The following is a 27,918-nucleotide window of genomic DNA, read 5'->3' on the forward strand; positions in this document are numbered from 1 at the left end:
TGGTCTCTGACTGGCACACAAAGCATACAAAGGATTAAACTCTTCCCAGGCATAACAGCACCACAGGCAAAGCATTGTACGAGAGATGAGGTTTTGTGCACTGGGTGTGTTGAAAAGCAGGTCATACGGGAGCAAGTCTGATGGTGCTGAGTGTTTGTCACTCATTGTATGCTTATCTGTCAACTAAAGAATAACCACAGCTACAGAAATCCCTCATTGTAGGAATGATTACAGAGAGTTTTTGGCTCAACATTGCCACAGCATCAGCAACTTTCTATTTGAAAACAACTCTCAACTTTGCTTGTTTAGTTGTTTGGTTTGCATAATTACCTCTGCCCCTCAGCCCCCAGTTATTTTTGTTGTTGATTAATCATGGGATTTTAGAAGACAAATATGCTGTGCTCCTTGGCCCAAAGAATGCAAAGTAAAGCCCCAGCGTCAGTGACGCTTGATGGAACCAGGAAGCACAAAAGTGATCCCAAGGACAGAACATAATGATTCTGCTCTGTAAGATGCACGCAGCTCTGGCAAAGTCCATTGTTTTGGAGAATGGGGTTTTGGTCATGTCTTTTTTTGTTGTTGTTGTTGTTGTTTGGTTTGGTTTGGTTTGGTTTTGGTCCTCTTCTTTGACTCCATGCAGGCAATTTCGTTCAATTTATAGGAAGAACCAGGATGAGGCAAATATGGTAACATGCTAAATGAATACATACTATACATACTACTTGCAGATGAGAAAGTGGAAGAAGAGAGCCTGCTATTCATGCAAGAGTTTCATGAGCATCTTGAGGCACTGATGGGAAGTTTGAAGTTGGTGTTTAGTTTAACAGAGACCAGTGAATTGACTCAAAGAGTGTGTGATAAAATGAAAGGGGAAAAATGAAATCCCTAGTGCCAGTCCCCCAATTGATCATTATGACATACAACAAAGTTGGACATTGAGACAGAGCAGTGTAGGGTTTTGAAAGAGGTTTGTTTTGGCAAAAGAGCTAAGTTGTCAGACATCATCCCTAGGGTATAAGCCAAAGGGGCAGAGAGCATTGAAAACAGTGCTAGTAGTAAAGAGTGTTCATTGTTTTGTATGGCATGGACTAGATGGGGCTAAGTAGGGTTATGGTAGAGTGATTCCCTTCTTTTTTTACAGGTTATTTCAAGCAGCAATGATGCACAATGACTCATTAGGCTGAAGGGCACGCTAGAGGGTCAGTTCTTTCATCATCTCTCAGTATGCACATAAAGCCCTTTGGAGATATGATGAAGTGACATAATCTGAGGTAGGATACACACTCTGGCAATTTCAGGTTAACTGTCGTGAAAATAGGACATAAGCGTACATACTTATTTCTTATTCTGAAGGCAAATTTAGCCCAAGTATGAGAATTATGATATATTATGCATCACATTTTATTTTTTTACAATTAGGCAATTTATTATATTGACTTTTTTTTTTACAGGTATTTAGCATAAAAAATCATAACACTGTGAGAGATGTTGTTAGTAGAAAGCAGCATAGATACCTTGATGTTTTTAATGGAGTTAAAGCATAAAAATAAGAAAATTGAGGGGAGAGATTATTCTGGAATAATAAAATGCAATTTCACAAAAACAGTATCATAAAAATGAATGATATGAGTAGAAAGAAATAATACGAGCGAATAATAAATGAATTTTGAGATGCCTAACTGAGTATTGTGAAGGAAATGCTGGTAATATAGAGTGAGTGGATAATAACAGTAAAATAAAAGGTAGAATTAATGAGTAGTAACTAGTCTAAACTAGGAACTAATATTAGAGAGCGTTTATAAGAATTTTTAGTTTGGTAGAGCAGAAAGATCCCTCTCATGTTTGGAGAAATGCTCCAGCCTGAAAAATATCAGTCAAATCAGTCATAGCAGTTGATTCGCTGAGAGCATCAGTATACACACAGATGAAAAACATTTGACTTCTACTTTTCTATGCTGTGTGGTAACTTAATTTGTTTCATTCCAAAGTGTTTCATACTTTCTAATATTCTAATGAGCGTTCTGCTTGTGACAACTTCTTATCCTCTATATTAAAATTCCTAAGTAGCTGATCAGAACAAGATGAACCTAATAATCTAATGAACTGACTGGTATTGTAATTAATTGTGCTTATCTGATTAGTCAACAACCAAAGCTGATTTACCATCCTTTCTTCTCAAGGCTCTGCACTGATAATGTTTTTTCAAGACTGTAAGGAAGATGCAGGAAGGCACTTGAAACTCAGATTTGACAGAGAGTTTGCTTTGTAGGTTAGGGTGAATCATCTTACTTAAGCAATCATGATCCTATTTGTTTGTTCCTGCAGGTTGATAGGATTGCTTATTGCAAGTCATTTATTTTTTTCTGCACATAATCTTTATTCATAGGATTTTCAAACTGTTAACTCTGCTAAATATATTTACATTGTTTATGATCTGATTTTGGTGATTATCTTTCTCACTTGATTCTAAAACCAAAGCAAAAGGACTGTATTACTTTCCAATATTTTGATTTATAAGACCTGAGAAGAAGCATATTAACAGTAATGCTTTTAGATGTTTCAAACCCAAGGGCACGTGCACACAAACTTTCTGAGCTTAGGTGCTATGGAGGTATTTGAAAGGAATATGCAATATTTGGTTCAGTGACAACAGTGTCAATTTAAAAGTCAGCATAGCATATGGAAAAGTAAGCATTAGAACACAAAGAATACAATCATTTGTCAAAATAGGAACCAGAATGCACCTGTTCAGATTTGTACGACTGCAAAGTCACATCTGAATTGTCATCTAGCCCAAGGAGAATGTTAGTCTAACACAGAGTGAAAAAGTCCCATGAGATCCTGCCCCAAGATTGCCCTTGTACGTATGCTGTCGTAAGTTAATGTGTATATAATAAGCAAGCTCGCTGGTTTTGTTCGTTTGTTTGTTTGTTTTGTTTGTTTCATTTGTTTCATTTTTTTATTGTGGCTTTCATGTTTGCATAGACACACATTGATGTCAGTAGATCATCAAACTAGGAGATTTCATTTTTGCTTTCCACTGTTTTGAAATATCCATTTGTCTGGAAATGTAATTGTCTGACCAGCTGACCATAAAGTCACTAGTTTTATCCTTTATCACAGCTTTGTCTGTTAACTGTCTTGTCTTATAGAAGGAATTTGATAGCTGTGGCATGGGGGTTTTAACTGTACAAGTTTGGTTGCCTTCAACTGAATTTGTGTGACTAAAACTTTAGGAGGTCCTTCAGGCCAATGGGTTCATGTGGCATAAGGACCTTCTTGCACTTACCAGGCTATTTATTCACTGGATAGTCAGGTTGCCTTTTCTGTCTGGGAGGATGACTGACTTTGGTGTTTCATTTGTACATGTGAACAAAAAAGGAGGCTAAAGTAATAATATCAGCAAGATGAAGTTCTGTATTCTAGTAATTAAAACACTATTTGTCTTTTATAACAGACAATTAAGAGAATGTATAGGCAACAATTGAAATTTGCTTGAATACAAGACCCACAAATGGCTGACAAATTATAAATATATATAGAAGACTTCAAATCACTTTTTTTTTTTTTTTTTTGCTTCTGTGGGGTAACATAACTGTATTCTTTTAGAGAAGACCTCTTAAGTGCATGCAGCAGACCATGTTCTAAGTGTCTTTTTAAAATGGATCAGGTGATGACTCCAAAGAGAACAAACTCTCAGGACTTCTTGGGTTCATAATTCCTTGACAGAGAAAAAGAACAGGCAAGTAAACCAGTTGATTAAGAAAGAAAGTAAGGTATTCACCAAAAAAAAAATAAATCAAAAAGACATAACTCAAAATTTTTTTACAGATTTTTTGATGTGGAAGTTTTATTCAGCAAACTGCTCTGTCTGGAAATGTGTCATGCTTACTTTTAACTGTTTATTTTGTGTGATGGTCTGGCCCTTTCGTATTATTCTAGATATGAACATGACTTCTGTAGCTTGGACACTCTTGCTAGCACTGAACAATTTAGGGTAAAACCTGGCAGCAGGTCAGGAATACATTTTGGCCCCATGTTAGATTCTGAAGTTATACTTTGATCATAATCAAATCAGGCATTCCAAATATTTCTCAGAGTACAGAGAAGAGGTTTGCGTGTATCCCTGAAAATCACATGAGCTGCACTGGGAATAAGCCATGGGGAAAGAACTGTCAAAACCAAAAATTTTTGTTTTCATTTGTTAGTATTAGTTGTTCTAAAGCTAAAACAAGGTCAAATACATCACAGGATTGTGAGGAATTTCACACACCATGTGGAGATGACTAAATTTCTTTCCTCAGGTTTCGGGTAAGGAAGAAAATCTCTTTTCCCAGCTGTTGTATATGTTAAAGTTTTGGCTGAAGGAGAAGGATTTTTTTTTTTTTCTGTAAAAATATTACAAAATTAAAATTGTGTTAGAGTAGTAATATTTAAATGATTTTACAAAATGATCTCAGCAGTGTAAGAAGTGCTGATAAATAAACACAGTAAGAATAATAGTTTTAAACACAGTAAATCACTGTCGTTGCAGAAAGAAGTGTATTTTTATGCTTATTCTGTACTCTAAAGCATTTTGCCTGCTTCTTTCCAATTACTCTTATGAATGCAGCTGTAATGCCAAATTTTTACTGAGAATATATGAAAAATAAAAAGGGGATATTTTTCTTGTCATGGAATTATTTTTTATGGTTATTCTTGCAACTCATGCAAGACAGACTTTCCCACAGGATTAAACAAAATAAATACAGACTTCATATTTAAGTGGGGAAGAGAAGTAGACATAGAAATGATGACGAAATAACCTGAATTTAAATACTTCAGAAATTGCTTGAACAATTAATGTAGAGGAAGGCAATTAAGAACATCAAAACAGGCCAACTTTTAAGCATTTGAAGAAAATAATCTAGAAAATAATAGGTAGAATGAGGTTAATTGAAAACCATTTATGTCTGATTAGTGCTTTTGTTCAGAATAAGATACCAAGCTGTATAGGAAAATGAAAAAAACAGGAAAGACTACTTTGCAACACTGAAGCATCTGACACAGTATTTTTGAGTTTCACAGTGAATAGAGTGGGTGGCCAAGGAAGAAGAAATTAGACCAGTATGCTTCCCCCAGCCATGTAGACATTTATCTGGGAGCTGTCGTGGAGAGCGATGCCTGTGTTTAGCAGCCTTGGTGGCTTTCTTCCCTATGAATATGTTCAGTTGCTCTTGGGTTCATGCAAAAATGAAAACCTCCAGTATCTTCTGGCAAGAAATTCCAACAAAAGCACCTCACCTAATTCTGGAACAGATAGATCACATGCAAGGAACAATGCTGCTGTACTAGCATTTGTGCTGTTCTTCTGTGTCTTGTAGGAACACCTTCATTGCTTCTAATACACACAGTGGCAGACCAGAAACCCCTCCAGACTGTCCACATCCTTTCTTCCTCCGCACTCAGCTGTGTTTATTGCTATACATGATAATATCACTTAACACAGGTTAGGAAGTGCATGGCTCTCACACCACCAGCTCCAAGCACTATTTAGAAGCTATTGCTGAAATGCTGTACACCTCCCCTTTCTTCTCCTGCTGTTGGATGGTTATTCGAATTGTCTGTTTTCTCTGGGAAACAGAATGACTCCATGGGGTTTCTTTTGCACCTAAGAGCAAGAGACCCAAATCCAGGGTTAAATTCAGGATTCTGGATTCACGAGGCCAGTGCCATTTCAGGTTCACTTCTCCTACTTAACTTCTTTGCTCTTCAAACCTCTTTCTGGCTTCCAGTCTTCCTGTAACAGATGTGATTTCTTTGGTTTTAATAACTCTTAACTAGAATTCTCTTCCATGAACTTCACTCACTTTGAGCCCATATGTACTTTTGTCAGCCGTGACTTCTTTAGGGAAGGATGTCTACAGCTCAATTTCACTCGGCTACCATTTGTTTTTTGTTTTAAACCTGCCTTGTCTGGTGCCATCTGGTGACACACAGTTTTCCAGTTGGAGTGAAAAGTTGGTTTCTATCCACCTTCTCCATGACCATAATGACTTCATAAATTTCTGTCATATTCTCCCCGACCTGTTATCTGTCTGTCTTTCAAACCAATGAGTTCTGGCTTACTAAGTTGCTCCTAATGGAGAAATATGTAGCCTTCCTTTGAATCTTTTCCAGTTCTGCCGTATCATTTTGAGTTGAGGGGATCAGAGTTGCATACCATAGTAAGGATGATGCTCATGGTGGTACAGTGCTGTTCTCTTCTAGTTTATGTAGCTTGCCATACATCCTTACAGCCCATTTGGCTTGTTTGCCTGCTCTTGAGTGTTGTACTATCTTTTGATGGGGTTATCTGTTATAATCCCAAGGTTTTAGTGGTCAGTTCTGAGACCAGCATATTGTAAGCGAAATCAGGAATGTTTTAATTCATTTTATCTCATATACATCACTTTACATTTATCTATTTTAAATTTAAAGTCGTTCTGCAGCACTTCCTTGTTATCACTCATCTTATTACGCTGAATAGTAACTTAGTATCTTTATCAAATTTTCATTTCATTGTTCATCTCCTGTTCCTGATAGCTTATGAATAAATCACTCCACTGGTGACCACCTTCCATTGTGAGGACTGACCATTCATTTCCTATATTTTAACGATTATCTGTCCGTTATCTTTCAATGCCTGCTTAGTTTCATTGCAGTCCTTTTGTTAGAGATCTTGTCAAAAGTCTTTTGAAAAGTGAAATAAATATTATCAATCCATCTGTCCCTTATCTAACATGCTTATTGCCTCTGTATTGTATCTTCAGAGTTCAAAGGTGGAATTGTGAATCAGCCCCCTTTATTCCTCCTAGGACATCTTATTTATTTCTGTGCCCCTAGTTCTGTATTTGCTTATAGTTTGCTGTAGTTTACAGCATTTTTCAAAACGCTGTTGTATTTACATCTTTCCAGTGCTGAAATACCAAGGTGGCTTAAAGTGAGAGGCTGTACACCGTGGTTATGGCACAGGCAGGTGACAGTAAAGACTGTGCTTCATCATTAGGGATTCAAAGGATGACCTCCCTAAGATTTTCAAAGTGCAACTGCAGTGTATGTTCAAGCAGAAACAAAAGCTGAATTCTACCCAATACATTCTCATTTTAATTTATACAACATTGTGCTTTTCAGTGGATGAGGCAGCCATTCTAAATTCTCAGGACTGACTAGTTTATTGTGCTTCCTCATACTTAGAGGAAACAGAAAAGACTTCACTGGAAATAGAAGTCCCCTTTTTTTCATCTCTGGATTTACTGCAGTGGCCTTTACGAATTTCCACTCTCATATCCGGGTGTGAGTGAGTGACAGAGTGGTGCTTAGCTGCTGGCCAGGGCCAGCCACCACACCACACTTCTGTGCAAAAGGTCTCTGACACATTTAGAGCTCCGTTTAGAGAGTTTGCTCTTTAAAGCATCTTATTAAATTCTGGGAAAGAGTCAGGTTTGAAATGTTACAGTTCAAAATTGAGAAAAATATCTTCACATTGGCATCCTTAAACTGTTCCTGTTGTGACCTTCAGAGTCTGCACCACAGCAGCTTCTTCCCAAGGGCAGTAAGTGACACTATATTTCAGCTCTTACCAGCTGAGTGAACACCGTGGTCAAACTGAATTTCACCTCGTGCAGGTAGTGCCTTAAAAGTGGTTAAACAGCTAAGCATTAAGTGCAGTTAACCTTACGCAGTCAGATTTATGTCCAAGAAAATAAATACCAAATCTGAAATTTGCTGCAGTTTCTTTTTTTTTTTTCATTCTATAATTTAAAATATTTGCTGAACAAATTGTATGCAATTCCATCTATGGTGTTTAAATAGAAGTTACACTTCAAATGGCAACACATAGCAAAATGTGGGCAGGCAGTTTAGAAACATTTTTTGTTTATTTCAGATGTCGTTCACTGTAGCATGAACTTTTACAGAAAATATTGTATGACATAATTTTATTGTTTTGTTTTTATAGAGAAAATTCTTTTAAGATGTTTATGGCAGTGTAAGTTCTTTTTCTAGCAGGTATCTCTTCAAAACATATCAAAATAGCAAAAAAATGATGTTAGATGTCAGTTGTTTCACAGATCACACACACTGGTCATAAAAAAGAGTACATTTAGCCTAAGGAATAGACAGACAGGCAGAAGCACAGCAATAAAAGGTACCTGTTGAGTGCTTGACTTGGTAGGCTAATTGCTCTGATGTTTTGAAAATGAAAGGTATGGCTGAATAATCAAAGCTAAATCACATTGTCATAGCATTTGATAGAAAGGTTAATAACCAAGACTGTATCCACATTAAACTGTCAGATGTTTGTCTAATTGCAAAGTATGCTTTAAAGTGAAATTAATACCTAAGAGATAAAGATCTGAAGCCAATTTTTTTGTTGATATAAATTGTTCCTGCTTCATTAATTACAGTTGAGCTATGCTAATTAGTAGTAGAGAATTTGCCTCAAAACCTGCGTTATTTCTATCCACGTGCAGGATAGATAAATGATTACTAGTCTGTAAACCAACTTTATTTATAAGAAGGCTATAATTGGTACTGAGAACATTTAACAAGAAGAATTTTTCATGGTGATACTATTGCATGTCATAGTTGGATTTAGTGCAGTGGTAAAATGTCCTGCATTTTCCTGTTCTTTTCAAATGATACTGCATTGAACTGTCATTCAAATCAGGCAAAACTGCAAAGTAGATCTAAGGCAGTTACTGAAAAATCTATTTTCATTTACTAGTACGTCCAAACAATAAGCTGGTTTTGTAGTCACTAAAAGCCTACCAGTTAGAAAGTCATAATAATGAAGATGAACCATCTTCTGTCTTTGACTTATTGGCTAGTTTAAATTTGTATGTTATCTGAGAAATAGCTGTTCTCATCAGCTAGTTTAGTTTTCGGCAGTAAGGAACTATTAAATAAATTCTTAGTGTACAAATCATGATTAAAAAAATATATAATTTGTCTATAGGAAAACTCCTTTTAATCTCTCTACTGCATGTCCAAAGGCTGCACTGAATACTTACAGATAAGTCAATGCAACTCAAGATCTACTCCATTATAAAAAGCCCTTAAAATTTCATAGTTGTCAGTGGACTGCTGCTGATTGTGAGCATACTTGACTGATGTCCTGATTGCATGGCATTGGTTGCTTCTTTTTGCTGTAAATGTTAATACATTAGACTCTAGCAACAACGAGTCTGAATGCATATAGAAACAGCTGAAAGTAAGCAGAAAAGCAGTAGCTCTTATGGAATCATCTGTGACATTGCAGACCAACATAAATAATTGTAACTGCTCGCTGCAGCTTATGATAGGACTGGGGATGCCAGCTTGCCACCAGGCCAAGGCTCTGTTACTGAAGGAGAATGCTTAGCCAGTTGGACAGAAATAAAACTAGACAGCATATAAGAGAGCACATGCAGAGGAGGCCATTATGAGGGTTGGTTGTTTTTATTATTATTGTTATTATTTTATTTTAGTATGTTTTTAAATGAATACTTTGTACATTCCAAGAAACTGAGTAGCTGAGAGAGCTGGGAGTGTTTAGAGAAGTCTCAGGGAGGATGTGAGCCATGTATATAAATACCCTACAGGAGGGTGTATAAAAGACATGGCTAGAATCTCAGTGCTAGTGAGAAATAAGCCAAAAGGCCATGAGCAAATGGATCTGGACGGGCTTGGGAGGTGGGTCTGTGCAAAGCTCATGAAGTGCAACAAGGCCAAATGCAAGGTCCTGCATCTGGCTTGGAGCAATCCCAAACACAAGTACAGCTGGATGGAGAATGGACTGAGAGCAGCTCTGAGGAGAAGGACTTGGAGGTGTTAGTTGATGAGCAGCTCAGCAGTGTGTGCTCTCAGCCCAGAAAGCCACCCATATCTTGGACTGCATCAAAAGAAGCGTGGCCAGCAGGGTAAGGGAGGTGATTCTCCCCCTCTGATCTGCTCTCATGAGACCCACGTAGAGCCCTGTGTTCAGCTCTGGGACCCCAACACAAGAAGGACAGGGACATATTGGAGCTAGTCCAGAGGAGGGCCACAAATATGATCAAAGAGCTGGAGCACCTCTCCTCTGAAGACAGGCTGAGGGAGTTGGGGTTGTTCAGTCTGGAGAAGAGAAGGCTATGAAGAAAGACCTTAGAGCAGCCTTACGATGCCTAAAGCAGGCCTACAAGAAAGCTGGGGAGGGACTTTATCAGAGAGTATAAGGATAGGACATGGACTAATGACTTCAAACTAAAAGAGGGTAGATCTAAATTAGGTATTCAGAAGAAATTCTTCGCTCAGAGGGTGGTGAGGCTCTGGCACAGGTTGCCCAGAGAAGCTGTGGATGCCCCATCCCTGGAGGTGCTCAAGGCCAGGCTGGATGGGGCTTTGGGCAACCTGTTCTTGTGGGAGGTGTCCCTGCCCATGGCAGGGGGATTGGAACCAGGTGATCCTTAAGGTCCCTTTCAACCCAGACCATTCTGTGATCCTATGATTGTGAAACATTCAAATACACAAAATGCCACTTAAACCTAAGAAAAATATATTTTATCATGAGGGTGGTCAAACACAGGAACAAGTTGCCCAGAGAGGTTCCAAAGTGCAACAGGTTGATTGGAGCCACCTGCCGTAGCTGACCCTGTGTTTAGCAGGGACCATAGACTAAACAATTGCTGTGAGTGCCTCCCAATCTCAGTTATTCTGTGATTTTCATGTTCAAATTGTTTATGCTCAAATTCAGACACAGGAGGTAATCGGTGACAACTTGACGACATATGGCATGGTGCTTTTGGTATATTGCTGGAGCACAAAAGTTTACTTTGCTCTTCTACTTGTCTTGTTCGTGCATATTCATAGTCATATGTAAATACACTTTCTTTTTCTTTTAGTGTTAGCAATAACTCTAGAAGCGTGTCATCCCTCATGCTCCACACACACAAGAATAGCAGCAGGGCAGGAGCAAAGCCTGCCCCACAGTCACAGTTCCTCTTAACAACTTGGCTGCACTGGAGTCTGCTTTCATGACATACTCTGAGCAGCAGGCTGAGCACTATCTCAACCGTGGCATATTGCATCACTGATGGCTGTTCTCATGGTATTTCAACTAGATGTCTCATCCCAAAGCAATGCATAATATCCTTTGGTCCTATAGCTAGATACATTGAGGCAGCTTGTTTCTCCTGACTGCAGATGTGTCATTCTCTATGTGCTTATCCAACAGGCATCTAATGTCAGTGTCCATGTCATGTTCTGGTATGCTTTGAGTTGTCAGTGATGATGGCACGACTGGCCAAATGTTTCAGTGGGACTGCTCCTTTCAGAGTGAGCCTCTGAGCAAAACCCATGTGAAGAAGTGCTTTGAGGGTGAGCTTTAGATGTCACAAGGTCTCAGTTCTGCCAAAGAGACTTGGTGGCCAACCATCGTGTTGCAGATGGAGTATGGAACCAAGCTGTAGTATGCACTACACATTAAGCTGTGTGATAGTTTGAGGCCCTGGACAACGCCCTGGGTCATGCAACATAAAAAAGTCCCAGGTCTGCTGCCTTTGGTGGGAAGCAGTGATCACTGGGAGTGGTATCATAAAACATAGCCATTGACAGACTACTTTATAGAATAGTTGCATGCTTTAAAGGGCTATCCAAGTTGAAACAGTGAGTTCATGAGCAGGAAGTTAAGAACCCATTTCATGAATTTACCAGTGCTGACTCCATCTATGTGTCAGTTTCTGTGCCTCAGGAGAACCCACCACAGGATCAGACAACTTCCGTGATTCTTTCATAGGCATTTCTAACTCTCCAGCTCTCCCCGCTCAGCCTTTCTCTCATTCCACTGAGCCCCATGTTTCTTACGCACATGACACACAGCATGTTAGCAGGGCAATTTTCAGTACTTAAAGGTGATTGAGGCAGTCCTGCTTTCTAGCTTCCTCATTTCAGAGCAGGTCCCTTTGTGATCTTCAGTACATAGCAGAGTTCATACAGAGCACCTCACAGAGAGAGTTTCATGCAAACCTGACATCCTTGTAGTCTACTGCATGATGGCTTTTAGGACTAAAGCTCCTCCTGCAGTGCAGCAGCCTTGATAATAACAGGAATTTATGCACCAAGTACGTGTTTACAGCTGAACAGATTAGACATTCAGTGTAATATGTAGATGGGTCAGCCTGAAAAGGCTCTTCTGGGTATGATACTGAGGATGAAATTGTGCATGTGAGGGGGAGTTATTTTGGATGTTAAAATATGGGGCTTTCTAGCAGCTCAATGAATATGTGCTGAATAGCAAAATCTGCCTGCTGCCTCACTCAAAATTATTCTCAGGCATTTTTTTTCACTCAGTTGCAACTTGGTTATTCAGTATTCTCCTGAGGGGTTTTCCCGTGCTAGTATCCTCAGTGAAACATAAACTTAGTTCCTATGATATTAATGGCATTTTTTTGAGTTCTTGGTTTATATAAACTTTCCCCCCTCTCTGGGAAAACTCTCCTTTTTTTTGGCTATTATTTCGAGTAGAAGGATGGAAAAGATTGAAGCTGTTATCTTTAGTCCTTCTTACTCAAAACTTTTTGGAATGAAGCTATACTTTGGATTCATCTTAAGTTTCATACCAAAGATAACTTCAGAGTTACTCCTAAATTAGTTTATTGCCCTTTCTGTGTCTGTCCTTTCTTATGTCACATTAGTTTACAGGAAAAAATTACATATACTGAATATTAAACATGCTTTTTCTTTTTAGCAAGGGGCCATAAGAAGGACCAATTTCATCTTTGCTAAACACAGATAATTTTTTCTCAATTATTATCGTACATGACTGCAGTCAGATCCGCAGTCTGTGGAACTGTTGCTGGTACAGAAAAGGTCGAACTACTTGATGAGATCTGAGCCTGCTGAAGGAACACAGATGCCTCTGTAAAAGCTGTCTTTGCAATTTCTAGAACTACTACTGGGAGTAAGTTCAAAGTTTGCTAAGTGATCCCATATCCAGAGAGGATGACTCTCAGCACAGTGGCTTTGCAGGTGATCCTTCCATAGAACTCCATGTCCCTCTCTGGAGAGGACACGCAGGAGGGAAGGGATGCCATACAGAGGGATCTGGACAGGCTTGAGAGGTGGGCCTGTACGGACCTCATGGAGTTCGACAACGCCACGTGCAACGCCCTGCACTTGGCTTTGAGCAATCCCGAGCACAAATACAGCTGGGTGGAGAACAGACTGAGAGCAGCCCTGAGAAAGACTCGGAGGTGTTGGCTGATGAGCAGCTCAGCTTGAGCCAGCAATGCGTGCTTGCAGCCCAGAAGCCGACCGTATCCTGGGCTGCATCAAAAGCACTGTGGCCAGCAGGGCGAGGGAGGTGATTGTTCCCCTCTGCTCTGCTCTCAGGAGACCCCACTTGTACTGTGTTCAGCTCCGAGGCCCCCAGCACAAGAAGGTCATGGATCTGTTGGAGTGAGTCCAGAGGAGGGCCACAGGGATGATCAGAGGGCTGGAGCACCTCTCCTGTGAAGACAGGAGTTGGGGTCCTTCAGCCTGGAGAAGAGAAGGCTCTGGGGAGACCTCATAGTGGCCTTCCAGTGCCTAACGGGGGCCTACAGGAAAGCTGGGGAGGGACTCTGTGTCAGGGGGTGCAGTGATAGGACAAGGGGGAATGGCTTTAAGCTAAAAGAAGGTAGATTTAGATTGAATGTTTGGAACAATTTATTTACTAATAAATTAGTAAATACATTTACTAATTAGTAAATGTATTTACTAATTTATTTATTGGAGGCACTGGCACATGTTGCCCGGAGAAGCTGTGGATGCCCCATACCTGGAGGTGTTCAAGGCCAGGCTGGATGGGGCTTTGGGCAACCTGTTCTGGTGGGAGGTGTCCCTGCCCATGGCAGGGGCGATGGAATTTGATCTTTTAGGTCCTTTCCAACCCAAACTGTTCTATTCAATGCCTTAGTTGTCTTACAGTCATCAGGATATTGTATGGAAAAGACTCTAAAGGAGAGAGAAATTGCTTAGCACCACCCATCTTCCACCACCTCAAATCTCACCAAATTCACTGAATAACTAAGGTAAGCACCAGGACTGACAGGAATCAGGTATGTGTTGTGCAGTGAATACCTCTGTACCACCCAGTTTGTATGCGTAGACCATTGGATTGACATCCCCATTGAGTATGTCTGGAGGGTCATACCTTCTGTTAGTTATCAGGCGATGACATGATAACTGTGATGCATCTTCCCATAAAACTGAAGCTGGATTATTGTAGTTCTCTTTCTATCTGCAGATTATTTGCAGAATTGCTCTGCCACTATTCAGAAAGTAGCAGAGTGATGAGCCATGGGTCTGAGCTCTTGTTCAGACTCTCTGTTCTTGGTGTTCTTCTCTTGAGAACAAGCTGTTTACATTAGCTGGTCTTTGGAGGTCTGAGTGAGACTTTCTGATTAACCTGAGAGTTACTCTTCAGTACTTTGTATTCTTGGTATTCCTGTGTGGGTGAATTCAATTTGAGATTAATTTGACTAGTTTATGGATGTCTAAAGTGCTCCTTGTCCTAGATTCAAAATGTCAGCTTGCACCCGATAAATCTTTTCTCACATAAACCCTGTGAACAGAGCTTCCACACAGAAAGAAAATATACCAGGCAATCCAGATTTTGCTGGGCTGTCTTTGTGATGGAAAACTGTTTTTTTCCTGAAAACTTGTGCATTGTATCTCCATATCCTTTTAAAATCCAGAAAACATAGTTTCGCCTTTAAAGCTATTTGGAGACTGATACTGGAAAAATATGTGTTTAGTTAGTGGGACATGTTACTGCTGGTAGACAGTACTAATGCTCCATTTGATGGTTTGCACAGTGACCTGTAAATTCACCAGTGGCAAAGCATGTCTTACTCCCTGCTACACTGCCAGCTATGGCTTGTTTGAGTTAACAACTAGAAATAAGAAAATTAAGATGGCAGAGGGCTTTCTTTGTCAGGTTGAGTAACCTGGAACTTGTTTCTCTTGCACAGAACTTCATAGCCCAAATGTGGTCATGGTTATGTTAGTGCCCTTCTGTGAAAGATCTCAGTTAGCAATGATTTGCAAGGTTGTTTCCTTCAACAGAGGTGAAATGGGAATAATTAGATAATACAATATATTTTTTAAATAATCAAATAATTATTTATACCTAAGTGTTCATATCAAGTTTGGATTTGTCTTGTTTTTTAAGCTATTTCAAATCTAAATAAATATGCTAGATCTTGAGAGCTGCAGTAGCTGTAAGCTGTATTCAAGAGATGGTACTGAATCTACATGGAGACTTTTAAAAAAAGGAGAAGCAGTCATGGGAATTCAGCATATCCACCTTATGATTACAGAACCAGCTGGAGCATAATGAGGAAGGATGATAAACTGTAAAAGTGAACCTGACAGCTCCTCCATACAGGGTGAAGAAGTGCATTTTCTGTGCAAGATGTGCCCCTAGTGTGTCTGTATAAAGGCTTCATATTCCTTGCTTAGCTAGAAGTGAATGAGGCAGACAGCTCGCAGCTCAGGGACTAGAAGGTTGTCTGTATCTGTATTGCTGGCTTGTTGGGGGGTTTCTGGTGAGCTTGGAGAGGAGCTGAGAGGCTTCCAGTCCAGGCAGGCTCTGGTGACATGCATTTGGCCATGCTAGAGAGAAGGAGAAATCACCTCAGTGAAAAGACCAGGGAGAATGTATCTCTCTGTTTCAACTGGCCTGTGGTTCTGAAAGCTTGCACTCAGCATATGTAACTTAAGAAAATGAAAAAGCCTGGACATGCAACAGTAATAAAAAATGCTACATCTAGTGCTGTTTAAAGGGATTCGGTAATATTTTATTTTTTTTTAATGATACTTCCTCAGTATCCTCTTATTTTAATTTGTACAGTTACTCCATTTGCAGTATTCTTTCAGGGCTGGATACAGCTTTCTTTCTCTTCCTGTTTTTCTTTATCTTGCCAGAGGGTAGTAGAGTAGAATTTTAGATAAAAGAAGTCCACTAATCCCCTCTTCTCCTCACCACCCACCCTCCACCCCCAGTGGACTTTTCAGATCCACAGCTCTGCTTGTCCTACTTTTGCTTCCCTTCAGGAATTTCAGGCAGAGCTGCTGAAAGGGGACATTCTACTCAAAATGTACCTAAGCTAGAGTCTCCAGTACTGCAAAAGCATAGGCACTGTTTGGGGAAAGCCATACACTATAATTTTTATCTTCTGATTTCTGTCACCCAAAGGGGGAGTCAGAAGATTTCCATCACTCAAAACAGAGAGCTAATGAAAGATTTTTTCTAGCTGATGCTTTCTGGATGACAGAAGAGAGTTTCCTCCTGAGTTAGAAGAAAACTCATCTACTGCTTCTGTAGCAGAAGAAGGGAAGAGTTGTTGGGTTCAGGGATCAGAAGAACAAGATGACATAAAACTTGCCAGAACACAGAACTTGCAAGCCATTACTGAGGGCACATTTCTGATGTGTGATGCAGGGAGAATTGTGGAGTCTCTAGAAGAATGGAAAGCATGAATTTGTGTCCTGGCAAGATAAAGGAATCAATTCTGGTTACAGCTCCTGGACTGTATGTTTTACATGGGACTGTCTGCATACATGAAGGGAACAGTATTGAATTAATTGAGGCAGTTTGTGCGGGGGAGAGCAGGGCTGATTAGGACAGTGTGGGGTGGCAAGAGTAGCTTGAAAATCACATGTGCTTAGGGAGTAGAATCAATTAGGAACCTGCATTGAAGTGTTTGAGGGATGGTCTAGTTATGAGAGTACTTGATTAGGAAAAATCTTTGGTGCTTTGTTGGAATGGTAATGCTCTTTTTTTGGATGATAAGGAGGCAGAACAGAAGTAGATAGAGCAAAGAACTGAAAGGAAACTTTAAGTTCTCTCACCTTCCTCCACCTAAAATTTATTCCCTTCTTCCAGGATTCTTATCTTCTTTCTGCCTTTGATACAAAGGCAATTTAAAGTAGAGTAAAAGAAAGAAAGTGCTTTCTTTTTTCCCAAATCAAATGGCCAATGTCCTCTTTTCCATTTCTGTACATGCAGTATTGAGTACCTAGGGCTAGTGTGAGTGCCTATCTGTTCTTGCTTTGTATAAACTTCAGGAGTGGGGAGAGGAGAGCTATGGATGAGCACCTCAGATGTCTACCCTTACTGATGGAAACCATCTGAAAAGTTTTACCCCATCCCTGAGACTGCTACTTTACCCATTTCCAATCAGAACCGCTGCACAAATTTGAATACAAGTTTTCTCAGTTTTTCTTGATGTTAACAAGTACAGATTCTATTTATATATGCACATTGATACAGAATTGTCTTTTTATATCAATATTTTGAACTTTATAACACATATTATTCAGTAAAATTTGTTTCAGTTGTGTTTCTATAAAGACGTTCAGAAAGCCCTGTGGCCCTTTCTGAGAAACACAATTATTATAAGATGAGGTTTTGAATTTTGCAATGTAAAACAACTTGCAAATTATGATGTAAAGAGAAGATTTTGGCATCCGTGTTCTCTCAGAAAGAGAGAAAAGGAAACACTCAAGTAAAATGAGAAACAAGCAATACCAGGTGTTTTATGTTATGCTTTGATAATCTTTTTCTCACAGGTTAAGAGCCCCAACTACTGGGCTCTTCAAATCCTAAGAGATGTCTTTGGCAAAACCTGTAGACTTTTCAAAGCTTGATTTATATGTACATATGCACATTTTGAAGACACTTTTTCATAAATATAAAACCATTCTTTACAAAAAAAAAAAAAAAAGAAGAAGAAAAAGATAAATGATCAGCTCTTCTACAAATTATAGTAAGATGAGTCTCAGCTCAGGTAGGCGCATGCTGCTTGGCCTCTTAGCCCTTTCTTGTGGAGGACCTGATGACTTCCATTTGCTCCCCTCTGTGTTACATTTCCGGAACTCATTCACAGCTGTCTTCATTATTCACAGCTCTGAACTGATGAAAGGAGAAGAAACAAATGTTTTATCTGTATGTTAATTGCAAAAATGTTTGAGGAGGGGCAGTGGGCATGGGAGCTGTGCAGGTGGTGACCTTTGCTGTTGCCTTGCAGGAATGTCAGCTCTGCTGGAGAGGAGGCCCGCAGAAGGATGAGGGAGTGCGATGGCCTGACGGATGCATTGCTGTACGTGATCCAGTCTGCTCTGGGGAGCAGTGAAATTGATAGTAAGGTTTGTCATCTTTGTCTTTTCAGAAGCAAGAAATATAGATATTCAGGGTACCTCAGGACTATATAGTGACAGTTTTAAAAAAAATGCATCACAAGGGGTGGCTTAGCAAAGAGTAGTTTAGTCCATCTTTTTCTTTTCCTTCTGTTGAGCTGTGTATTTCTGTGTGCTAAATATTGGATTTGTGTCTAGCTATGTAGCGTGTGCAGGTAATCATGTCTTCCTTTCACTTGGATTATTAACAGAAAAAATGTAATAACTGCTTTAAGAGCAAATGTCATACTCCAAGTAAATGTCCTTATATTACTCTGCCAGGGTTACTTTAAAATTGATTTCCAATACCTAGTATGAGACAGACCTAATAATAGTGTGATAGGCTTAAAAGGCAAATGAAAAAAAAAAAAAAAAAAAAAAAAAGTGGACAATTAATAGGCAATTTCACAGTGGTACCAACGTGATTTCTTCTTTAAAGAGGATCAATGAATGCTTTCAGTAACTCTTTTAAGATGTATTTTTACGTCAACTTCACTTCTTTGAAAGTACTAGGATATGGACATGATTCTCCAAAGGTGAAAGGCACTGCTTAATTAAAAGGACATCAAGAACTTACAAACTGAAGGGCTGTAGTATATCAAATACATTAAAGTATTCCAGAGAAGAAGGAAAAGGCTAGCTTCAAATACTTTTTGCATTCAGTATATGGTGCTAAAGTAATTCTAATTGTTGCTTTAGGACAACCTTGGTCAAATTGCCAATCCTTAAGAATCAGAGTAGTGTGTCCTTTTACTTAGCAAAGCTTTAAAGCCTCCTGGCTTTGTATTTCTGAATGACCTTTCACAGAGTTGTCTATGAACCTCTGGTATTTTGTAGACTGGAGAGGGAAAAACCCCAGAACTTTCTGTTTGTTAGCTAAACCGAATAGGTGAAACTTGCTCAGACATCCAGGGGACAGAGGAAGGAATAACGAAAGGTTTGTAGAACGCAGTGCAGGTCTGGCAGCAAATACCCCAAACCCACCACAACTGAGTAGTCTAGGGTAGGCTTTCCATTAGCAAACCTTTAGTAGAGTAGTAATGACCGAATGAGGCTCGCCCACAAAGTAGGCACCACACTTTCAACAGTGCCCTGAGCAAACCCAGCAGCCACCTTCCTGCCCCTTAGTGCCACCTCCTGCAGAGCAGCCCAGAAATGTGGGGGTGATTTTTGCTTCATTAGCTTTGGAAAAGCTGAACTGGGAGTTGTTTCAAAGCTCTCTGATTCAGTTTGTCTATTAGAAAGAAGTTTGGGGGGCATCAGTGGAGCAGACCAGGAGGTAGATTGAGGAGTAGGGAAGAAAGCAGGTTGCTCACCATCCCACGGCTTAGCTGCTGCTCTTTCAACAGTTTCTTTGTAGGTGACCAGGCTGATTTCAAGATTGTTATACTATTAAAGGGACTAAATAAGGAGCACAGTAAGCTCCCTGTTTTGCCTCTTATCACTAATATGCAATGCTCCCTTTATGCCCTCATTTGTAACTGTTGTGGACTTGGTAAAAACTGTAGGCTAAATCATACTGAGGAAAAAATGAGGACATGAGACAAAAATTATTCTCCCTGGCTTAGTAGTTTTAACCTCTCGTCCAGCAGGTTTTCAACTCTACGATGTAAAGCACTTGTGCAGTTAAAGAAAAAAACACCATACTGTTGCCTCTTGTCTTGCATCCTTTTCACAAAGTAGAAAGTGGTTTTAATTAAACTTAATAATTTAATAACTGGCTCTAAATCATTTTGTAATCTAGTTTCAAAAATGCTGCTGCTATAACAATTTTATAGTTCCTTTTTTTTTTTTTTTGAATTATAAATGTCATTTTCCAAATGCCATGACAACTGTGCTACTAGATAATTTTATAGTAGCGTTATTGACAAAGAACCGAATGCTGAAAAACAGGTCCCTGCTCTTGCAGACTCCAAAAGAGGGCGTGGGACTTGTAAGCACAGGCAGAATTGATAAACGATTCATGCAGGTGCAGTTAAGAGTGCATAAATCTTATCAACATTATGAACATCTTGGCAGTGGTATCTTCTAGTAAGAAAAAGCTATGATACTTAATGATGTTAAAAGTGAGTGAGTTAGGTGTGGTTACGTGACAAAGCTACTGTTCTTAATTTAATTTGATCTATTAAAGAAGAAAGGCTGCCAAACTTGTATTTCAGCCCTTTTTGATGAAGCTGAAGACTGTAGGAATGAGGAATGCAAGGTCCTTTGAAAGTTCAGAGCTATAAATCAGAAAGAAGTGAGGTCTGTCCAGCAACATGAGTAAACCAGCTTTCTTGTCTTGTATTAGTTTACCCAAATGACAAAGGTATCGGTTGCCTTCGAGGCCATGTCAGTTTCTGTTGTGAGGTAAAATTGTCCTCATGGTGGACTCAGCAAGCTGTTTTTTGGCAGAATGAGAATATGAAGAGTGAAAACTACTATTAGTAAGAATGGGAAATAAAATATCAATCCATAATCAACAAACACAAAGCTGCAATTTCAGCAAGTTACGGCTGGACAGGTGTAACTATTAACAACAGTGAATAAAATTCAAATATGGAAGTATTAAAGAAGAGTAAGAGGCAACAAACTTTTTTAAAATTTATGGTCACTATAAGGTCATAGCTTCCAGGTTGGAAGGTACTAGGAGGTTTTACATTTTTATATATATATATATATATTTTTTTTTTGTATATATATATTTTTTTTATACGTGTTTATGTGTTTGACTGGGGATTTCAAATCAGTGCAAGTGTAATGTGAAGTTTCATTTACTCAGAAAATGATAATAATCCTGTCTGGAGAAGTCTCTTCAATACCATCTCAGAACCAATGTCATCTCAAAAACTGTGTGCCAAATGCATACCTGGCATAAGCTCATACAATACATAGAAGTAAATGAAGCTCCATCTGCTTGCCTTGCTGGTGAACGTGGCAGAGTAGGATATAGCTGAAAACTCATATTCATTCTGTTCTGGGTTAATGGAGCATCAGAGCTGGGCTGTAGTGACTATCACTTTTTTTTTTTTTTTTTTTTTTTAATCTCCACAGAGCATTAGGAACTGTTGAAACAGATAAAGATAGATTTTCTTTTTTTGAAAACCATGCTCTCCCTGCCCTCAGAAATTAAGCAAGATTCTTCTTACAATGATAGTCAAAACAAATTGAACCAGGTAAATGAGTAGGCTTCAAGGAAGTCTAAAATTGAACTTGTTTTAGACTTGCAGAAATTCTGCTGAATTATCAGTGCCATCCTTTTCCTCCACTGAGTCTCAGTCCGTTTCTGGATCTTCAGCAATATCTTTTGCACAAGGCCCAATCTATTTGGGGGACAAATGAATGAAAGGCTGTTCAGAAATCATTTGCAGCCTAACTAAAAGCGAGTCCTGAAATTCGTAGTCTTACTTCTCAGCCTTGGGAAACATGATTGTTAATGCTACAAATACTTCTGAAACAGTACTCAGATCCATTTTTTTCTGGTAATTTTCATAGAATTGATGGCAGAAATAAATGTTATTTCTGGATTAAAAGCAAACACGTACAAAACTGTTGACACTTTCTGTGTAGTATTTTCTGTTCACCAAAGTGGGAATTCACTGGATTTCTCTGTGCATTCACATTCTCTTGATCACTTTTTACCTTGGCTTCTGTTTTACATAAGGCTCCAGCATGAAGTTTTGAAAGACAATAAAAAAATCATGGGAAAAATATTGCCCATATTGCTGTTTTCTCTCTTTCTCTCCATAAAAAGAGGGTGTGAGATAGTGCCAATTTTTTTTATATCTCTTAAGTAGTGGTTACTCAGGAGTAAGTTTATGAACAGATAAAAATTGTGCTAGGAAAATGTATGTGCAGAGATTAGTGATATTTTGTCTGCTTTGTATACAGAGTAAGCAAGGGAAGGATTTTAATTTTTTCTGTTTCTCTTTGTTGTATTTTTTTTTTCTTTTTGTCACACTTTTCAGACCGTTGAAAACTGTGTGTGCATTTTGAGGAACCTCTCATACAGGCTAGCTGCAGAAACATCTCAGGGACAGCAGATGGGAACAGATGAACTTGATGGATTACTCTGTGGCGATGCCAATGGAAAAGACACGGAGAGTTCAGGGTGCTGGGGGAAGAAGAAGAAGAAAAAGAAATCACAAGATCAGGTAATGAAAGTTACTTGCGATTGCATTGCAAGTAGCTGAAATGCCTGTCATGAAAATATTAATAATTTATGCACTGTATTAGAAATAAAGTACATAGGGCATAATATGCAAAACTGTTGCCTTTGTTAATTAGCTGAGAGCTCACAGCAGAGTATGGTTCTGCAGTAATGAAAATAAATATATTTGCTTAACAGAGCTCCGTGTTACATGTTGGCACCTGGAAACTGTAGTCATGTGTATACTGTGCATGGAATAAGTACTGTAAACTTCTCAGTCAATTAAAGGAAACTATTAATGATTAAAAGTTAGTCTTAACATTCAGATGTAATCTGCATCCATAGCCATGTGTGTAGAGTCCTTGGTACAGACAAACATCTGGCTTATAATTAGAATTATAGAATCAGAAATCATCTAAGTTGAAAAAGACCTTCAAGATCAAGTCTAATCATCAACCTGACCTCACTAAAACATGTCCCTTCAAGCCATGTCTACACATTTCTTGAACACCTCTAGGGGACTCCACCACCCCCCGGGCAGCCCATTCCAGTGCTTGACCAATTCAGATATATGTATTTGTTTCAAAGTTAGTCTCATACTCTGCCTTTGCATTTTAAGAGGAAACTATACAGGACTGAATCAAGTGATGTGAGTGAATGTTGTACATGTTTTGACATAATTAATGTTGTTAGTGAAGATTGAGAATTATGGTCTTTAATTTTCTCAAGTTATTTGAGGTACAGTGGGTTTTTGGTTTAGGTGCATTGAAAGTGTGTTTATTTCATTACTTTCCCATTCTGATGGAAAAACTGGGGAATGCTGGCAATGATATTACAGACCTTGTTTTATCACACTAAATAGCAATGAGAATGGCTGCTGATTTGTGAAATTTTTCCAGTGACCTGTGATGGCAGCAGGTAGTTCTCCATCTCTTACTAGACCTACTCCTTTCCGTTACTACTTATTTCTCGTTCAGATTGCTCAAAGGCAATATTCATTTGAGCAAGCAATTAGGCAAACAGGGTACTTGAATAAATGATATAAACAATTATTGAAAATATTCCAGATTTCATAAAGGCAAAATCTATTAATGTGGAAGAGTTGTAGGAACATTAACAAGCTAAGATTCAGGTGCTGAAAAATGCAGTGGCCATGACTAGTAAGATTTTAATTTCACCTGTTCTTGTAGTTAAACACTGCAGTCATTAGATAGCCGTCATTTATTATGGCCTTTTGGGGGAATTCCTGTGTTAGGCTGCAATGAAATTAGAGTGCCAAATCAAACTAAGTTCATCCCATAAACCAGTCATCATCCCTGTTCCTGAATTAAGAGTTCCCACAAACTACACTTGCAGTTATCTAAAGTGCAGAAAGAAAAATAGCATGTCTGGATATGAATGGGTCGTACTGTAACACACCTGTCTTTCTTTTGTCACTTAACTTCAGATTTCTGCTCTTTACAGCACTGGCCAGTGCATCTCTTGGACAACAGTTTCCCAAAGAGATTGTTGGACTGACATGCCTAGGGACAGCTGGCATAGACTTCCACAGTCACTAGGATATGCAGGATGAGAAATCATTGTCCTGTTTGTTTAAAAGTCTTTGGAATTTCAAAAAATGCTTTTGGTGAGGACTGTTAAATTGCTGATACAAATTTTTATTTTATTTTTTTTAATGCGGATACAAAGAGCATAGCTACAGCATTATAAGAGTATCTTAAATGCCTAGGATCACTGGAGAAAGTTTTTAGACATTAATGGATTTTGTTTGGTTGTGGTTCGTTTTTTTTTGCCCTAGATATTCTTGTTTTAATAGTCATATTTTGTATAGGAAAATGTCTATGTTTAATAAATGAAAATGAAATCACTTGTTTTGTTATCAGAGGTAAAAGACATTTATATTTTGATACTCTTTAATAACACCTCCTAATTTGCATTTTTAGTGGGGAAAAAATAGAGAACACTGAACTCTTACAGAGTTGAAACCTTTCCAGTTATTCAGTATAATCCTGCGATAAACATTTTTTTTATTAAAAGAGAAATAATGTGATAGATAATCGGTTGTGTGGCACGGAGAAGCACCTCAGTGAGTGATCTTTTGCTCCTCTCAAAGTTCCTTAGTAATGTGAAAACTTGAAAAACTTATTAGAGTACTCTTACTCTCAAAAGTCTTGAAGTTCTTAAAGATTTTTATATTCAGCTTTTTCTTCTTCTTGACTTTCATCTCTTCTTTGCACCAGTTTCAGGAAATGAGAGATTCGTATCTTATCCACATAACGAACAGTTTGTCAGCTTCAGCCACAATATATGTGGGTAATTTCAGCTGAAGCAGGGAAGCCTGGAAAGAATACTTGTTTATGACTTGCTTCCTCCTTAGCATAAGCTAGGAAGAGTAATTGAATATAGTTGTCTTCTTTTTCAGAGATGCCTACTACATCCATAGCCTATCTCAAATAGACCTTATTGATCATTCCTGATGGTCTGCAACAACACAGTAACTGTCCCAGTAATTCACTGGTTAGAGTCATTTAACACACTGCTTCGGCTCATTAATATTGAGCAAGGTGAACTACAGAGCAAATTCTGCCACGTCTTAGCCACTGTTTGAGAAAATGTATTGTTATATCGTTTTGGGGAAATTGCCTTTTTTGACTTGGGAAGTTGATGTTTATATCTATAGAAAAGAAAATAAATGGGTGAAGATCAGGAGAATTTCTTTAGCGGTAACTTCTTTTCTGACCTGTGTTAGTCCCACATGCCTCGTGTCTCAGGTGAGGCGTTGGTCTCATCTAGGAGGAAGATGCCAGAAGCCATTAAGCCCTTCCGTGAGTTTAGATGAGATCACACATGCAGGAGGAAAGAGCTAAGCGTGGAAATAGGGAGAGCATGAAAGGTCACGGATGTTTTTGCCCTCTGCCTCCCAGAAAGGATCAGAACCTGGCTACAGGAGCATCTTTTTTTGTGACCCTTTGTTGCATGACCTTTAAGAGGCTACCACAGGCGCAGTACGTATGCTGTGCATGATTAGCAGTTAACCCCTGCCTGTGCATGCCACTCAGCTGCTACTGGCACACACATACCAAGTCTGAAGAACAGTGCAGGAGGCTTAAGCAGTGCTTCACCGCCTTTACTACACCCTTGCCACATGTGCATGTGAGGTACCAAACCCTTCGTCACCCCTCCAGTGACTCTGAGGCATCACAGAGTTGAGAAAAGGTCTCCCACAGACATTTTCCTTCGTAGTTGGTGATAAATTTATGTGATTATGCACTAAAAGTGAGTAGCAAGAACAGCAGGGAAATGCAGTAATCTGTCACACATTTTTTAAAAATACTTTCTCATTACTGGGAAGAATGGCAAAACCGTGTTAAATATTAATTTATCTGCAATTATGATTCCTAGTGCGTTATATGTACCAATACAGCGTGACCACATATACAGCTCTATTCACATCAGCTGATTTTCACTGATTTTCAGCAGTCCTTGGGATTGTATGAGTGTAAATACTTGAGTTTGTTGTGTTTTTTTTTTTTAATTATATCCCCACATGTGCACAAAAAATATATTGGATAGATCTGATACATTTGATACATGATAGGTACTTTGTCCCTGAAATTGTATAATAATCACCCTGTGCAAACTGTGTTCAGTTGTATAATGCATCTGTGATACATGCAAATTGGAATGAGATGGATGAAGACCTGAACTTGTGCCCTCAGACATCGCAAGTCAATCATTAGTGGACTTACTAAGCCCAGATTTGGTGTGAAGTCAGATTTGATCTCGAAGACATGTTTTTCATTTGTTTTCCAAAAAGTTCTGACAGTGCAAATGATTGAACTCCAAGAGTTAAAATAAGAAGCAGGTTTTTATATATTTTTTATGAGCTGGCAAGAGGACGTTTCTGGCAAGAATGGTGATTTATGTGGACTAAATTGGAGAACAGTGTCATATACAGTGAAATGAACCTATTGGTTTAAAGGCAGAAATGAATTGAAAAAAAATCTTAGAACAGCCCTATAACACCATTTTTTTAAAGTGACTTTTTTGTTCCAGAAGGCAGTTTTCCTCTTGTTTCCCAGCCACAGCTGGGTATTGCTGTGCCAATTCTCTTAAACTATCGTAACTTTTGGCCAGTGCAGTGAATTTTATATCAGAGCAACTTTCTGGTTTTGAGTAATAGCTCGTGTGTTAAACAGTCCCACTAGCTTTCCATTTTGGTGTTTGTTTTACTTTAATTCAGAAAAAAAATAAAAAAGTATTCTTGATTCTCAGAAGTAATCTAGCAAAATCTTGTTGCGATTGATTAAGATATGTTAACTGTTACTGGATAAGGCTTCATTGTCCTTTAGATTATACATAGATTTCTAAAATTAGCTTAAATAAAATTATAGTTTATACTTCTTGAAAATGAGAGAATCTAGGTCTTTCCCAGTGTGAGTACTGTTGTTGTTATGAATCACAACTGATTAAATCAACTAGGAAAATTAACAGTTGCAAATCGACACGAGAAATTAATTTGCCTGTGCTAACTTTGTATGTCTAGTAGATATTTAATGTTCTGATACATATTTTTTATCTACATAATCACAGTGGGCATTAAAAGCTTTATTTTGTACCACAACATGAAATCTGTACATGTCAGAGGTGCTATAAAAAAGACTGTATTAAAAAGTCAAGGCTTGGTTTTAGTAGGGGTATTAAGACTGTAAATTTTCTAAATCCATTTATCAGTGCAAAGCAAAGTAAAATACACATTTACTGCATACGTAGATAAAAATCATGTATTTAAAATATCATTAAAAATGTATTCCACAAATTACTTTTGTTTAGAAAAATAAAAATGGTCCTTGAATTTCCTTCTTTTAAGATGTTTCATGCTTAAGTGCAAGTTTTGTGCATTCCAGTAGAAAGGTAAATCAGTGTTCTTCTAGAATAAGGTTTCTCTTTCCAGTAGGAGTAGCTTTTATGCAATATCCAGCTTGTTGTCCAGGTTTTAATATCGACTATTTTGGATATCAGGCTAGGATCATTTTCATGACAAAACACTGTATTTGGTGGGAGGAAGAGTGTATTTATGTGAGAGTTGGTCCTACCAAACAAATCAGAATCTAAAACCTGAAGGGTTGCCTGATGCTATGGCCAAATGCACGCAGAACACATGCAGGCATTCAGAAGTTACATGGCTGGGGAAGATTTACACCTCAGCCATGCTTGGGCCTGTCAAGGGATGGCATGCTCATGCCCTTGAATGATTTAGTTTTCTAGAGTTGTTAGTTTTTCCCTCTCATGAAAAGAGAGATTGCAGAGAACTGATCCGATCTCTTCCTGTGCAAGTTCTAGATTTACCTCTTAATACACTTATGTTCAGTCGTTTTCTGTTCCCAACCAAACAAATAAATGTCAGCTAGCTATGTCACTGTGATTTTTGCCAATGCTACAGCTCTTCTGTAAAGAGTGTTCTGTAGGAAATTTCGTTTCCCTATGAAGAACCATCACATGAAATGCTAAAATTGAGAGTGTTTGCTTGTGTGCGTGCAGATGCCTACATGCACACACATACAAGGTGTTATAGCTTCAACTGAGACAGT

The 27,918-nt window shown here is 38.7% G+C and overlaps 1 protein-coding gene across 5 annotated transcripts in view; it reads left to right on the forward strand.

The window, feature by feature from the left end:
• CTNND2 (catenin delta 2) overlaps nt 1–27,918 on the forward strand; it is a 642,859-nt gene that overhangs the window by 534,430 nt on the left and 80,511 nt on the right. For all 5 annotated transcript variants that reach the window (XM_084509612.1, XM_084509610.1, XM_084509611.1 and 2 more), the window contains 2 exons: nt 18,051–18,168; nt 22,146–22,331. In XM_084509612.1, the coding sequence (XP_084365738.1) occupies nt 18,051–18,168; nt 22,146–22,331 (304 nt within the window). The remainder of the gene's footprint in view (nt 1–18,050; nt 18,169–22,145; nt 22,332–27,918) is intronic.

This window comes from Aythya ferina, assembly GCF_964211825.1.
Source record: "Aythya ferina genome assembly, chromosome: 2".
In the NCBI taxonomy this organism is placed as follows: domain Eukaryota; kingdom Metazoa; phylum Chordata; class Aves; order Anseriformes; family Anatidae; genus Aythya; species Aythya ferina.